At 39.5% G+C, this 17564-nt stretch overlaps 1 protein-coding gene across 1 annotated transcript in view; it reads right to left on the minus strand.

Annotated features, from left to right (window-relative positions):
• Positions 1 to 17133, minus strand: part of UGCG (UDP-glucose ceramide glucosyltransferase) — a 48453-nt gene extending 31320 nt beyond the window's left edge. Inside the window, exon 1 of the mRNA XM_070742432.1 lies at positions 16523 to 17133. Coding sequence (XP_070598533.1) covers positions 16523 to 16620 — 98 coding nt within the window. The 5' untranslated portion in view covers positions 16621 to 17133. The remainder of the gene's footprint in view (positions 1 to 16522) is intronic.
• Positions 17134 to 17564: the final 431 nt, after the last annotated feature.

The raw sequence follows: 17564 nt of genomic DNA on the forward strand, positions 1-17564 counted from the left end.
TGTATTCCTCTTCAAGGAAAGTATTTGGTACTCAAAACTGAGGTGTTTTAAATTTAATTAGAATGAAAAATATACTAAACATCTCTGTTTAGCTCTACTGCAAATATGAACAATGAATATAAGAGTATCACAAAGAATAGCCCATACTTATAAAAATTATACTGATGTTCAATTTTTGTCAAAAATACATTTGAGCATATGTATATGAATGCAAATATAGATTTGTGCCTATATATATGTATACAAATGTAGATTTGTGTGTGTGTTTATTTGTATATTAATGTTACAATATTACTGGTGCTCACTTATACACATGCATGATTGAGGCATATTTCAACCACCCATTATTGATTGGCTCCCAGAATATAAGGATTATATATAATTAGTATTTGAATAGAAAACCACCAGAAAAATGCAGAATTATAGTCTAAAGCAGTGATGTCGAATCTTTTTTTCCCTAAAAATAGCATACGCACTGCTATCCCACATATGCGAGTGCCCACATCCATAATTCAATGCTTGAGGAGGGGCGAAAACAGCTTGCCCCCCAGAGGCCTCTGGAGGCTGGAAACACCCTGTTTTCTCAACTTCTGGTGAGTCCAGTAGGCTCGTGTTTCATCCTTCCCCAGGCTCCAAAGGCTTCCCTGGAGCCCGGGAGATTAAAAACGCCCCCACCCCATCACCCCGGAGGCTCTCTGGAAGCCAAAAACGCCCTCCCAGAGCCTCTGTGTGAGTTAAAAATCAGCTGGCCAGCAGACACATGCATTTTGGAGCTGAGCTTAGGGGAACAGCTCATGTGCCAGCAGATATGGCTGTGCATGCCACCTGTGGCACCCGTGCCATAGGTTCGCCATCACTGGTCTAGAGTCTAGACTGAGGTGGTGAAATAAATCTTGGAAGAAGACAGTGAAAACTATATCAATATTTCTGCAAAGGAAATTACACAGAGTACGGTAGATGTTAAGCTCAACTGGAAGAGATCTATATTTTTCATTTCCATATAAAGTCATTATGTACATGATAAAAGAACAATTACTGAAATTATTGGAAATGAACTTAGCAAACATCAAAAATTACACTCTTGATGGGAATTAGGCCAAATAACTAACAATCTTAATTTCTTCGGCAACTAAGAAACTTTTTCAGAGCTGTTCTCTTCCCCTTTTAGCTTAAGTGGAGTTTTACTAAAATTTCTATGAGTCAAAGATTATACCCCTGCTGCACTGGAGCCTCTGAAACTACCATCCACATGTTACACTATAGTACATTTACAAACATGAAAGTGGAGGAAGCTACAAATACTAAATTAGTTAACTGATTGTATCAGCCTTTCTCATTCCAGCTATCTCCGTGCTGACTTGGAGTTGTAGTAATCCAATTCAACAGACAGATGCCAGGTTGGAAGGCTGGCTAGTTACGGTAAAAACAGCTATTTTTAACTCGGGTTTCACCTTAGCCAGCTTCCCAGGCATATTCGATTCCTATATTTAGAAAAAAAATAGAGGCTAGTAACAACTAAGCAATACACAAATGAGCAATATGCATTGTGTTATATACTTATTAATATATACTAATCATAACCAATCCATTTTCAAGAGGAGATTGGACTGCCATTTGGCTGGAGTGCTGTAGGATTTCCTGCTCAAGCAGGGGATTGAACTTGATGATCTGTAAGGTCCCTTTCAACTCAACTCAACTCAACTCAACTCAACAAACAAACAAACAAACAATCAGAACTGGTAACCTCTGAACTTGTACTAGCTCCTGAACATCAGTAGAATACTTTTCCTCTCAACTAAGTAAATATAGTCTTTGCTACCCTGAAGTGATGACATTTCTTCCTTACAACACTCTGCAAGTCTGTTAGAGAAAGCACTTTTCCACATACCTAGCAGATAACCCATACTTAACTAAATATTTATTTTCTCCAAAACTGAATCCTGTTCTCTCAGCAATTCTCATCTGCCAAGACTCCATGATTATATTTCTTAACTCTTTTGCCACAAGCAAACTATTTTGTGCACATTCCATTTTTCCACTTAATGTAGAATGTTGAAAGGCAATTTCTCCTCTGTATGAAAAAAATCATTTTAATTAAGATATACCTAAGATCTTTAAAAATATTCCAAACTGCCTGTGTTACACTCAGAGGTCTATTTTGCAGCTCTAGTTGCAGATGCCGAGGACTGAACCTGGAAACATCTAAGGTACATCTGTAGGTCTAATGTCACTCTGTAGACTGTCCTGCACAAAATATAGGTTTATTTTCTCCTTTTTTCTGTTTGCTCTTTATCTTACCTGCTATAGCAACTTAAGCAGTCACACATTTTATATTATTTAAAACTACTTTCTTTTTGCCGATTAATGGTGCATTAAAATTAATAGTGAAAAAAAAAGAAAAAAGAAAGAATAGCAGGTTTTTATCAATTTTAATCACATTGAATCCAAATCAGATAAGCTACTACAACTTTATTAAAGGAGATCAAGGAAACAGAAAATACCTCTGTTTGAGGCACTTATAGATATTGGTTCCTTTGGTTAGGAATCAATAAGTTTCGTTAATGACTGGACATTCTCCTTCACAGAGAATTCATACAGTGGTGAAAGGAAGTTTGTCAATTCTTCAGAACAATCTGAATTTTACAGTAGTGTGACCTACAATTTAATGTGAGCTTCATCTACCTCCTATTAATAAATATTTGAAGGATAGAGTAGTGCTTGGAGAAGATGCATTAATTTACTGAGGGTAAAAACTGCAGCACATTGAGCCTCCCCCCCTCCCCCCCCCCCCCCAGCCAGGCTAGTGGTTGCTTTTTTCTTACAGCATGCAGCATTCATTCCTTTTTGCTGAATCTGCTTTTCTTTTCTCCACTTCGCCAGCTGTTGGTACCTGGCCAGATTTATGATTTGTACCAGGGATCAACAAACTACAGCCCAACAGCCAAATTCAAGTCATTTCCTGTTTGTCTGAAGTCCTCAACCAAGGATGGACAAGTAGGTGACAGATACTAGGCCCAAACCTAGGCCAAACTCCCAGAGAGAAGAGTAAGTCAAGAGCTAGCATGATTGGCTCAGGAATTCTAGGAGTTGAAGTCCACATGTCATAGAAGAGCCAACTCTGCCTACCCTTGGGCTAGAGCAAGGTATCTGGGGCAGCAGGCCATCAATGGCTCCCTTGCTGGCAGTCCTGTGCTGTTTTATACTACACAAACTGTTACCTTAGTCAAAAGCACTTGTCTTTTCTCCAGTAAGCTCTTTCTCTGTAAGCTTTACAAGTCTGTTCATTTACTATTCTCACTTTAATACCTTATCCTCAGCAACACCTTCAAGTCCAAGTAACTGCAGAAAGCAAACACTGTTTAACTTTTCAAAAACAATAATGCTAGGAGCTACAAAGCACATATACCATTTGGAAACTGCAAAAGGATTTTCAGACAGCCATAATCTTATTGTCTTTAACACACATTACAGAAAAGATTGCCAGGCAGTTAGCCTGCTTAATTTGGTCAATGTCTCAGAATGAGACTATATCTTTATCTTTATCTATTAACCTCTACCCCTAGCCATGTAACTATGCAGCTGTATAACTTAGTAATATTTTGCTAGGGTTTATCATAGCATGTATACACCCACAAATACACACACACACACACACACACACACACACACACACACACACACACACACACTGCAAGCTGCTAATAACAAGCACATTTTTCCCTCTACCAGCAGTAGCCATTGATTATAGTATCCTACTGGACATGGCCCCAGAAATTAAGAGTTGGAGGCATGAGAGATCTATACCCTGGAGACTCCTTAGTCTAAGGGCTAGAACTTAGTCTAAGAGCATAAGGCTAGAACCTTCCCCAACATCAAATGAACCTGGCCATATAGAAAAGAGAACCACTGCTTCCCATCTGTAATCCTTGCAGCCGATCCAGAAAGATACCATGATCGATTGTGCTGTAAGCCGCCAACAGATTCACATCCTTCCTTATCCCAAGCCCACCAAAAATCAACTACAAGCACAACAAATGCTATCTGCCCTGAACCCAGACTGTTATGACTGGGTTCAAAAATCCATTAGTCAGTGCATCTTTATAAAAGAAGTTCTTCACTATTCCTATATAGACTAACCTGAAGAGCACAGTGGGTTGAGGTCAGAGAGAAAACAATCTGTAATCAGATTTATTTCAAGATTTACAACTAGGTAGATATTAGCTGTATTATTGGTTACAAGGCACTTTCATACATATCATTTTAAGAAAGATGGGCCCATATTCTTATGTAAAATGGTCAGTTAGTTAAATTGGTATTCTTTTTATACGTAGGCATTACCTGAAAGAAGTTGCATTTTTTTCAGCTATTGCTGAGATGTTAGTAAGCTTTTATACCAACCCTGGAGCTATGTATTTTACAAAATCACTACCTCTTATTAAAAATAGAAAACATACCTTAACAAATGAAATGTATTATCTATTTAGAAACATAATTTCCACTACAAAATGGACCTTTATTTTTGGTAAGCAACTTTCAATGAAATATCCAATCCAGATGTACAGTATTCCATTATCTGCAGTTTTGCTCTAAGAAATATATATCCTAGAAATGCCAGGTATCACCAGCCTGCTTGGAAATAAAAACCCTGATTAGGTAATTTTTGACATCTAGCTCTAGGATTGGCATATAGAGACTGCAAAGGATAGTAATGGTGAAACTTTTTTGGTTTGCCTGCCAAAGGGGGGGGGGGGGAAGCACGTCTGCCCACATCCATAATTCCATGCACCTCCCACACATGCACACATGACAACCCCTCCCCCCGCTCCCAGCACACAATGGTATGCCCTTTTTTTCAGTCTCCCCAGGCTTCAGAGCCTTTCTAGGAGCCTGAGGAGGGCAAAAATGGCCTTTTCCACTCCACCCCCTGGAGGCCGGAAATGTTCCATTTGTCAACTTCTGGTTGGACCAGAAGTTCCATTTTTTTGCTTTCCCAGGCTTCATAGCTTTTTTAGGAGCCTGGGGAGGGCAAAAATAGCCTTTCCTATCTCCCCTCCCGGAGGCCCTCTGGAGGCCAGAAATGACCCGTTTGCCAATTTGACCCGAGCTCATGTGCCCACCAATTGGTTCTAGGTTTGGCATCAGATATAGGCCTTGAAGTCCAATTTAAAGTGCTGGCTTTAATTTCCAAAGCTCTATAAAATCCAGCACTTAATATACTCACATTATAATTCACCCTGTACAACCATCTTAAGAAGGGGCTTGTGAGAGTCTCCTCTCACTCCCAGTTAGAAAATAAACAGGAGCCCAGGGACTTGCATTCCCAATGGTGGTCTCCATATACTAGAATACCTGGGGTATGGGGAATTTCCACTTTGCTTGTATATCACTTAACAATTATGAACTTATTCTTCCAACAGGCTCTAGGTATAGAAGGTAATTTTCTCAATCATTCATATACAGATAGGCCTCAACTGACAAATATTAATTTAGTGACTGATTGAAGTTATGAAAGCACTGAAAAAAGTGATCTATGATTGGTTTTCACACCTACGACTGTTGCAGCATTCCCATGGCAATCAAAACTTTGACACTAGGCAACCAGCTTGTAGTTACCTCACAGGATTGTTATTGAGGAGAAAATAGGAAGAGGAAAGGGGATGGGATATGTTCGCCACCTTGCATTATTTGTAATAATAATAAAGATGAGAGATTGTATGTATGTAGGTAAGGTTAACATTGGGATGCCACATATGACAAAGAGATTGATGTCTTGTCAGATCTAGTAAACACTAATAAGAAATGTCTGGTTACTTAAATGAATCATCTACTATCTGCATTAGCAATTTCCCTCCTCTGCCAAATCCAAGAGAGGAAGATAAAAGAATATAATTTTCTTAGAATACTATGAAAATTATGTAATAATTCCTAGAAAGGCAAAGTGAATAGTGAGTTGAGTGAATGGATAGCAGTAAAAATCATGCCATTCCTGTTATGAGGATGAGTTAAAGTTTCCAATTAAAGGTTTTTTACAGCTATCAAGGAAATAGAAGACAGAGAGATCAGAATTTTTTTTCTAATTTTGAAAAAATAAAAGAAATAGAAATAAAACAGTTACCAACTATCTAGACTGAATACTAGATAGTACAGTATTGCAATACTCATTGTGTTGCAGAAATGGAAGGGAAGGTAATTCCCATCAGCTTATAGTTCCATACAAACGACAATTTGGATCTTTCTGCAAATAGGACTCCGTTAAGAAGACTCTGCTTATAATTTCTGTAACAAAAAAAAATCAAGAACTTGGAAGCTTAATATTTGATCGCCTGAAGAAAAAGCTTATTAGATCCAGGTGACATGGCTGGAATTTATTTGTAGGAACTGCAATAATGAATTGAATCTGAAATATGAAAATCAAATTTGAGGAATCAGAATAAATTACTTTGCAACAGCAGACAAGTTGATGGGAATTGAATGATGATACTCAAAAAGAATATCCTAAAGCCCTACCTGGCTTAGGGCCTGACTATTTACGAGACCGACCCCTGTCACATACCTCTCAGAGACCAATAAGGTCGCACAGAATTGGCCTTCTCCGGATCCCATCGATTAAGCAATGTAGCTTGGCGGGACCATGGGGGGTTCTTCTCTGTCGCCGCCCCGGCTCTACGGAACTAACTCTCCCCTGATGTCCGTACTGTTCCCACTCTATTGGCCTTCCAAAAAGCCGTCAAGACCTGGCTTTGCTAGCAGGCCTGGGGGCTATGAATCTTAATATCTGGCACGGCTGAGTTAATGTTTGATTGGTATGTATGTTGGTTGATAGATTGGACTTATGGGTTTTACAAGGTGGTTTATAGTTTTAGTACATGGGTTTTATAATGGGATTTTAATAGTCTGTTATTAATATTTGAGTTATTTTTATTACTGTATTATATTGGTATTATTGTAAGCCACCCTGAATCCTATGGGATGGGTGACATAGAAGTCGGATAGATGGATGGATGGATGGATGGACGGACGGACAGACAGAATGTTTCTAATTATGTGCTTAGCTTTTTCCAAATAGAATTGTAACCATTAGAATTGGTTTCTGTAGATGATCTTTTGTGTCTGCAGTAGATCATTCATATATTTGTACAATATTTGTATAACACCAGTATATGGACAGATCTATTGCATACAAAAAGAAGAAAACATTAAGGAATTATGATGAATTAGGCATCTACAAAAATTGAAGTGCAACACTAGTAATGGGATTGAAAAATTGAAGAAATAAAGAAACTGGAATTATACAAAAATCAGATGAACAAACCAACACAGGAGCCAGATTCATAGAACAACAGCTTCAAGCAACATAATTTTAGAGTCTACATAACAGCATCTCTGCATGGATAAGAACAAAAGCAAATTGTTTGCATAGTGCCAGAAAATGAAGAAACAAAATCCAGTCAGCCAGGGGACTTCCAGTTGAAAGTTGTGAAACAATCAGTGATCACTGGCTAGGTTATCTGTGGAACTACTTTCCCCTAGGGTTATCTACTTATCCACCCAGATCATATAGGTTGGGCACACTCCTCCTTCTTTCCCTTAAATATTGCTTAAATTTGATGTAAGATGCATGGATATACAGTGTTCCCTCGATTTTCGTGGGGGATGCGTTCCGAGACCCCCGCGAAAGTCGAATTTCCTCGAAGTAGAGATGCAGAAGTCAATACACTATTTTTGGCTATGAACAGTATCACAAGCCATCCCATAACACTTTAAACCCCTAAATTGCAATTTCCCGTTCCCTTAGCAACCATTTAGATTATTACTCAACATGTTTATTTATTAAAGTTTATTAAAAAAAATATTTATTAAAGGCAGATGAAAGTTTGGTGATGACATATGACGTCGTTGGGTGGGAAAAACCGTAGTATAGGGAAAAAACCCACGAAGTATTTTTTAATTAATATTTTTGAAAAACCGTGGTATAGACTTTTCGCGAAGTTCGAACCCGCGAAAATCGTGGGAACACTGTATACAGTAAAAATTACAAATAAATAAATAAAATCATAATTGATAATATACAGGTTAAACTTTAAAAATTTCAGAGTACAGGTATGCCAGCAAGATTTGGAGGATATACAGTTAGTCCTCAACTTACAACCATTTCTTTAGTGACTCTTCAAAGTGACAGCAGCACTGAAAAATGTGACTTATGAACATTTTTCATACTTATGACTGTTGCAGCAGCCTCATGACAAAAACTCAGATGCTGGGCAACAGTGTCCCAGGGTTACGTGATCACTTTTTGCAGCCTTCCCACAAGCAAAGTCAATGGGGAAGCCAAATTGACTTAGCAACTAGCTTAGTGACTGAAGTGATTCATTTAACAACTATGGCAAAAAAAAAAAGTCATAAAATGGACAAACAACTATTGTGCTTAGAAATTTTTGGCTCACTTATGGCTAGAATAAAAGAGAGCCATGAAAGAATCAATTCTATACATTGTAGTTTGACAAATAAAGAAGCTATGGGAAGAGATACAAGATTCTACAAAAACAAAACCAGAAAAAAAATCAATGTTTCAAAGAGGAAAATATTCAAGTAGTTTTCTGAAAAATCTATCACAATAGCCAAAGAAAGATTAAAGATGAAGGTCTTGAAAAATATTCCTCAACTTTGAGTTATTTCAGTCAAGCAGCCTATATATTGAGGAGACACTGTTCAACTTCCAACATCAAGCAAAAAGGGGGGAAGAGAGAGAAATGAAATTTTTTAAAAAACCACAAGAAAATTTACAGCTAGGGCAAAAATAGTCTGGAGTAATCACAAAAAAGCTCTAACAGGATTACATTAAATAAGATTAAAAATACATGGAAAAATACATACAAATAATGGAATGGAATAGAATATAGAATAATAATAATAATAATAATAATAATAATAATAATAATAATAATAATAATATATTTTTGTATGCCGCCCCTCTCCGAGGACTCGGGGCAGCTCACAACATAACAATAATAGAGTACAAATACAAATACAATATTAAAAAGTTTAAAAAACTAATTTAAAAATACATTGTCATAGCACTCATCAGCTACACAGTCATACACATTCAGTCTAACTAATCATGATACAGATGTCAAACAAAAGGGGGGGATTAATCCCCTCACGCTTGGGGGTAGAGATGTGTATTCAACATTTTGCGGAAGGCAAAGGGTAGGGGCAGTTTGAATCTCCAGAGGGAGTTGATTCCAGAGGGCCGGGGCCGCCACAGAGAAGACTCTTCCTCCGGGTCCCGTCAGACAACATTGTTTAGTCGATGGGACCCGGAGGAGGCCAACTCTGTGGGATCTAATCGGCCGCTGGGATTTGTGCAGCAGAAGGCAGTCTCATAGGTATTCTGGTAGAATAGAACAGAATATAGTATACAGTGATCCCTCGATTAGTGCGGGGGTTACGTTCCAAGACCTCCCGCACTAATCGATTTTCCGCGGTATAGTGGTGCGGAAGTAAAAACACCATCTGCGCATGCGCGCCCTTTTTCCATGACCGTGCATGCGCAGATGGTGGAGCCGGGGAGCAACGAAAGTGCGGAAGCCGACAAAGATTGCTTTGAATGTCGGCTGCCCCCACACCCCCCAACACCCCCCACCCCCCCCCCAACACCTGCCCGCCCGCCGTTCACCCGCCCGCCCGCCGTTCACCCACCCGGCCGGCCGCTCGCTCGCCCGTTCACCCGCCCAGCCGCTCGCTCGCTCGCCACTCAAGAGCAAGAGGGGGAGAGATAGAGAAAGAGAGAGAAGGAAAGAAAGAGATGAGAGAGGGAGGAAGAGAGTGTGAGAGGAAGAAGCAAGATAGAGAAAGAGAGAGAGAAAGAAAGATGAGAAAGGAAGGAAGAGAGTGAGAGAGAGGAAGAAAGAGAGAGAGAGAAGAGTGGAAGGAAGAGAGAGAGAAATGATAGAAAAAAGGGGAGAAAAAAGAGAAATGAGAAAATGATTGAAGCAGAGAATGACAGGAAAGAAAGAGAAAGAGACAGAGAAGTGACTCTTGGTGATGACGTATGACGTCATCGGGTGGGAAAAACCGTGGTATAGCAAAAAAAAAGTGGAGTATTTTTTAACTAATATTTTTTGAAAAACCGTGGTATAGCGTTTCGCACTAATCGAGACCGCACTAATCGAGGGATCACTGTAGAACAGAACAGAACTGAATTCTTTATTGATCAAGAGTGATTGGACACACAAGGAATTTGTCTTTGGTGCATATGGTCTGAGTGTACATAAATAAAAATAAAATGCATTCATCAAGAATCATAAGATAAAACAATGATGATCATAGGTTACCAATAAGCAATCAAATTATAGTAGGAAACAAATAAAACAATATAAATTGTAAAGATTTAACATGATTATAGTTGTAAATGGGAAGAGATAGGTACTAGGAAGGATTAGAAGAATATTAATATAGTCTTAGTAAATAATTTGACAGTGTTGTGGGAATTAGTTGTTTAGCAGAGTGATGGTATTCTGTCCAAAGACAAAAGCTGTCTTTGTGTCTAGCTGTTCCGGTGTGCAATGCCCTATACTGTAGCGTCCTTTTGAGGGTAGAATTTGAAACAATTTAATCTAATAAATAAATCTAATAAAAATAAATAAATAAATTTATGTCCAGGATGTGAAGAGTCCATAGATATTTTCACAGCCCTCTTTTTTATTTGTGCAGTATACAGATCCTCAATGGAAGGCAGGTTGGTAGTAATTTTTCTTCTGCAGTTCTAATTATCTGTTGAAGTCTGTGTCTATCTTGTTTGGTTGCAGAGCCAAACCACACAATTATAGAGATATAGATGACAGACTCTATAATTCCTTTGTAGAATTGAATCAACAGCTACTTGGGCAGTTTGAGCTTTCTGAGTTGGCGCATAAAGAACATTCTTTGTTGTGCTCTTTTGATGACATTTTTGATGTTAGGTGTCCATTTTAAGTCTTGAGATATGATAAAACCTAGAAACCTGAAGGTATGTACTGTTGATACTGTGTTGTCTAGTATTGTAAGAGATGGTAGCAAATGGCATCGCCATTTCTACAGTTCCGAGTGTATTTAGTTCAAGATTTTTCTGACTGCATGACAAGGCTAGTTGTTCAACCTTTCGTCTATATGTAGACCAATCAAGAATGTAGAATGACAGAAACATTTATTGAGAGGCTATATTCAGGAAGCAACTCCACTAGGAAAAGAATTATTCACTGTTTAAAACTGGAAGAAAAAAATTGTTTATGCCAATAGTCCATTACCAAATAAACTTAGAAATATTTTTTTATTCTTTTGTTGCTGCAATTTGAACTGATATTGTTGCTTAATTATATTTACTCTTGTATTATAAACTGCCACAAACTCATTCACTAGGAACATGTGGTTATAAACCTAATAATACATAGATATGGAACAAGGCAGTGGGACTAGTGAAAAAGGAGACAGGGAGGCAGAAGGTCGTGACAGCTGTCAACCTTGATAGCTTCAAGGCAGGATTAGACAGATTCATGGATGCCAAGTGTATCGGTGGTTATTGAAATGGTGGTTGAGGCAGGCAGGATTCCCTTGAGTACCCATTTGTTGAGGGTCAAGGGAAAGGGAGGGTTTTGCCTTCTCTTTCTGCTCAAGATCCCTATGTACAATTGGTGGGCCACTGTGTGATACAGAATGCTGGACTTGGTGGGCTTTGGCCTGATTCAGCATGGCTCTTATATTCTTATGTTAATAATCAAATTATTGAACCACTACATTATTTTAATATGCACATAATGTTTAATGTTAAGATCTTACAAAGAATAAAGCCATATATGGGGAGAGAAAATGCCAGATGAATAGGCAAGTTCAGAAAAAAGGACACAATGTCAGATAATGGATGATGAAGAAAACAGAAATTTTTAGAAGACATTTTTAAAATGTCTGTAGCAAAGCTTTTACTCATCTGAAAGTTTACTTTACTTTGACACTGCACCTCATACAACAGAATTAAATGCCACCTTCATTGTACATAACTTTCAAAATAAAACACAAAAACACATCCTCCACATTCTATACAACTGAACTGAAAACCCCTGATATTGCATTTATATTGCACTATACAGTAGAATTCAATATAGTTTTTGCCCTGGGAAAGAAGCTGTTTTTCAGCCTATTTGTCCTTGTTTTTATTATCCTGTGCCATCTGCAAGATAGTAATAGTTTCCCCCCCCCCAAAAAAAAGGGTGCCCAGGATGATATGGATGAAGATGAAGTGAAGTATATTAAGAGAAACACCTGATTATTATTCTGATGAACCTTTACATCTTGTCCCTTACACTATTTCAACATCAAAGAAATAGCTCAGAAATGGAAAGAGACTACTTCAGAATATTTTCCCATATGTGTTTAAATATAGAGGGGAAATATATAATGATAGCAATACTAGAAAAGGGTATATCTAATTAAAATACTATAACACTGGGAGATATCCAGATGTTCCTTTATTAACTGAAAATAAAGAAAACTTGTAAAATATAAATCATTTAAAGAAAAAGGAAACTTAAAAATCTTGATTAATGTTCAGTATTAAAAAGGCACATATCATTCAACAAGTATGCTTAATGAGCAAACAGTTGATGGCGAATAAGTGAAGGTAGGGCACACCTAGCAATTATAAACACCAACAAGATCATGAAGAATGAGGATATCTCTATGATAACACAGACCAGAATAGTTAAGCTTTTTCAATGTAACATACAATTGTGAAATATCAAAGAATAAGAAATAGCAGGAAATAAAGGCATCTATAAATGATAATGATGGATTTGAAAATGAATGCTAAGAGTAAGTTGCACTGCAAGAAGAACCAATCTATATTTCTGGGTGAAATAATGTATGACTGCTATCTTAAAGTTATGATCAACAAACAGATACTCATATATCTGATGTGATACCAGGAAATGATGGACTAAGAAAAAAAAACTGGTAGGTTGGGGGAAGTAAAAGATAGGAAAAACAATACTTAGAACCAAAATGATCACTGGAATATCATTGGAGAAGCTATAAATTATCATTAAAAACAAATTGAGAGAGTATTTATCTGCATAGTCACCAAGAGCCATTTAAGTAAGTATTAAATATTAAATACTTAATATGTAACTCAGATGCTAATACTGTATAAGTGGAAACAATTATTTTTCTATAGTTGTACTCCAGAACCGTTTTGCCATTCACTATTTTATAGCACAGTAAACAAAAATGCAATAAATAAATTACATTAGAAATATATAAACAGTTGCATTTACAAATCTCCATTTTATCAACAGTAACTACCCTACACTTCTCTCAAATAATGCTACATAAATAAAACCTTAAACAGAACGCTATTGGGGGAACACTCTTTCCCCAACTACCGTATTTTCTTTTTAAAGAAAGTAACTCTGGCTGTTTTGCTTCATATAATGGAAAGATAGAGATCTCTATATATCCCCTATTGTGAGGGAGCTGTATCAAACAAGGCTCAATTCATTCACCCTCAAGCTGCTTCAGTGTAACACCCAATCACCGGCACATTAATAAGCAGCTTAATCAATTTGAGGATCAAGGATAATCTATTGAGGAAGAGGTGTGCTGTGATCTCTGTTGATCTCTGGCCTCCAAATGCACTGAGCTTTGCTAGTCAGTATGCCTGCAAAAACAGGGAATATGTAATGGATGTAGGAGTGTAGCCACTTTGACTGAGGGTGTGTGAATAAATGCCCTAACACTAAATTCCCTTTGCAGCTATCTTTCATTACCACAAATTTGTTTTAATTATGTCATTCAATTAAGCCAGTATGAGGTGAATATTTTTATTACATTACTTCCCAGTACAGAAGAATTGTATATTTATTTCAAATTAGATATGCTCTGCTTGAATTTTAAAATACAGTATGTGATAGTGGTTCTTAAATTGGGCTTAGAACTAAGCTGTTTGTAATACTACGTTGTCTAAAGAGAAATCAATTCATTCCATGCATTACTTTTCTTTTTGTAAAATCAAGACTTCAAATGGCTGACAGTTATGAAATACAGAATGATATAAATAATGCAAGTGTGTAATTTTTTTAAAAAACCTCAAAATACTATTTCCTAATAGACTCGTTATAAAAATTTGTTAAAATGTATTCAAAACATGTTTTTAAAATCAACATCTTAATTCCTCATGCAATATATAATTATTTCAAAACCAACTGGCCTATACAAAAACAATAATCTTATTCTTTATACACTAGATTAGTCTCTAGCTTTTGAGGGAAAGATGTAGAGGTTACTATGCTACATAGCATACTACAGCTTTTTGTGCTATATGCTAGTTACATGTTTTGTTCTGCTCTTTAGATATTATAATATGTATTGTCTCCTGAAACACTGTATATAAATTTCTTCTTTGTAGTCTTAAAACAAATCTAGTCAAAATGATTGCATCAATGTTTAACTAATAAATCCTATAATAATCTCTATGTTATAAAACCCTGATTGAAATCCAGGCATATATGGATTTAATGTTCTTAATCTTCTGCATGGAATAAATGGTTCCTCCTATCCTGTTAATACTACCTGCCCTCATTGTGCTAAGTTGCTATAGACAAAGACATACGGTTCAGTGGAAACTTCAAACATTACATTGTGCTTGAAGGAGGACAAACAATACAGCCATCAAGACAGTGGATAATTTAATTTTCCACATCAATATTCAAATTGGTAAGTATTTATCAGTTCATAAGGAATTATCTCCTTTTAAATATGATTGATGTCAGATCTCTTTTTAGCCAATTCTTTCTTTTTCATTGAAGCTTTCAGTATTCAAGAGATTGACCAGCTTTTTACACTACAAAAATGTGGTATATAGTTGGAGAATTTAGAAATATAGTAGTCAAGTTATAAAAGCTAATTAACTTGTTTAAAGGAGAAGGGTCAAGAATTCCTTCAGAAGTCTAATTTCAAATTCATTACTGATTTTAAGAGTTAAAGTATTATCAGTGCTTGAAACACTTAAGTCACACAGTCATAGAAAAATCAGTTCAAAGGCCCCAAATGTCAGTGCCATCAAGAAATCATTGCATTTATTTCCAAACATTTTACATAACCCTGAAAGCAATTCATTATAACCAATAATTAGCGAGAAAATTAGGATTTTATTTATAAGAGTTCAAACTGTGTCACAATATGTTTTCAGCATCTTCCTCTTCTTTTGCACATTCCACACACTTCAACTGCTAATTATTATCAAATGTGTGGCTAACGAACCTCTAGGCACCTATTTCACAATTTAAGAATATTTCAAGAAGCATGTACAGTATTCATATGCCCATTGCAACACAGCTACTGTAGTAAAAAAAAATCTGACAAACTGAAGCGATGGGATTATGTCATACACCTTAAATTAATCGTGCATTGATGTACTGCTTGCATAATTAAAAAAAACCAGTCTCCTTTTAAACGATCCTTAAAATCAACTCCAAAGTTAAATCCATTCAGGCTTAACTCTCACTATATATATTGTTAAACTATCATGGTTTTTTAATATATATAAAAAAACCATGATAGTTTAACAAGGAGCCCGCAATTCTGGATTTTTAAATACTAAAGTGGGAGAGACTAATTCGGTCTGCTAAGTTACCATACCTGGGGGCATCAAGTATGGCATTTAACTGGGAGGGAGGGAGAGAGGGGGAGAGGGGTGGGTGGGAGGGAGAGAGACCACAACAGAAAGAGGTAACCGTGTCAAATAAAATACCACCCCTTGGTTACATTATAGCCAGATCCAACTGCTGAATCCTGGCGACGTGTCTGTATCAGAGCCTACTGTTAATGCTTCCTCATGGATCCGCCGGCTTAAAAGCAGGTGAGACCAAAAAAAAAGCAGGCAGCCCCGTAGAGCTTCAGCCATGCCAAGTAGCCGATTTAAAAGCATACCCCCCCCTCCTCCTCTGCTCCCTTTGCAAGACCAGAAACGCAGGGGATTCGCATTGTTTGTCAGCAGGAGCGAATGTGACTTTGCCCTCCCCCCCCCTAAGGTTGCTCTCCCAAAGCAAAGGTCGGAGAAGTCCCCCCCCATACACACACAGGCACACACACAAACGACGGGGGGGGGGGAATAGGAGGCTCCAGGAGCTTTTTAAGCCCACCGTCAGCTGGTGATGACGAGAGCGCCCCAATGGGAGGGGGGGTAAGCGGGGGGAAAGGGGGGCTGTGAAGGCGGTACATGGCGGGAGGGGGGGCAGTGCGGCACGGACGAGCCATGCTGGTTCCCCTCACCCCCAGCAATGCAGGTGCGTCTCCTCTCAGCTTGGGGAGTTTTGGGGGGGGCTAGAAGAACGCAACGGAGGGGGCGGGGGAAGGGGGAGTGCGGGGGGGGGACGCAGAGAACGACGCTTTCCCTCCTCCCCGCTTCGCAATTTCCCCCCCGCGCGCGGTGGCGATTCAGGGGGTGAGGAGGAATTGGGGGAGTCGACGAGCACCCGAGAGAGGCCCGACTTACGTGTAGATGATGGACATGAAGTGCATGAGCCACAGGACCACGAAGAGGATGAGCCCGAAGACGGCGAGTCCTTCCAGGGCCAGATCCAGCATCGCCATCTCCGCCCGGGCCACGGGGCGCAGAAAGGGAGGGGGCGGGCGGGGGAGGAGGGGGGGGAAGAGAGAGCGCGAGGGGGCGAGCGAGCGCTCTCGGACGAGCCGAGGCGGCGGCGGGCGGCGGAGGCTAGATAAGCGAGGCTCCGCCCCCTTTCGCCGGCTGCCCTCACGTTCCCCCCTCAGAGGCGACCGCCTGCGCTTCCTTTTCTTGCCTCCGCCACGAGCCCCCTCCTCGCCCCGCCCCCTCCGTTTTCTCTCCCTCTCTCTCTCGTGGCTGCCCTTCCACTCGGCAGGCTGCGGCGGCGGCTGTTCCTCCTGACAGGCTGCCTCGCGCTCCGCCGACACCCCCCCTCCACCGCGGCGTTCCCTTCCTTCTTCCCCGCGGCTCGTTCACGGTCTCCTCTCTCTCTCACACTCTCTCTCATACATAAACCAAACGGCCTGAGCTCGCGCGGAGGAGCTGCTCAGGCCCCGCCCTGCGACTGTCATCTGCCAAAGCCACGCCCCCTCTCGCTCTCGGGCTTCGACGCCGCGTTGCTGCTGCTTCTGCGGGGGGAAGCGCGGTCCCGTTAAACCCGCCGCGAGGGTGTGCTGGCCGGGAGGGGGGGAGTTAAGGGGGAGAATGGGTTAAAAAAAACCCAAACAAAACCAGGAGATGAATCAGGTTGTGGCGGGAACAGGCGATGTCGTCATTTATTATAAAAGGGGGGAGGGTGGCGGAGTTGCGCTGTGAGGGAGGTCAGGGCGCCGCTCTGTCCTTTTCCTCCCTGCAAAGGAAAAAAAGGGGAATGGTGGTGGAGGCGGCGGCGGCGCGCAAGGGGAAGAAAACTAGCCTTTTCTCTTCAGACACCTCTGGAGCCATTCGCCACAGAGCAGCCGCGTCGGCTATCCTCCATTCGTCGTCCCCCCCCCCCGCCAAAAAAATTAATAAATGAAAGCACCCTCCC

This window comes from Erythrolamprus reginae, chromosome 2 (genome assembly GCF_031021105.1).
Source record: "Erythrolamprus reginae isolate rEryReg1 chromosome 2, rEryReg1.hap1, whole genome shotgun sequence".
Lineage (NCBI taxonomy): Eukaryota > Metazoa > Chordata > Lepidosauria > Squamata > Dipsadidae > Erythrolamprus > Erythrolamprus reginae.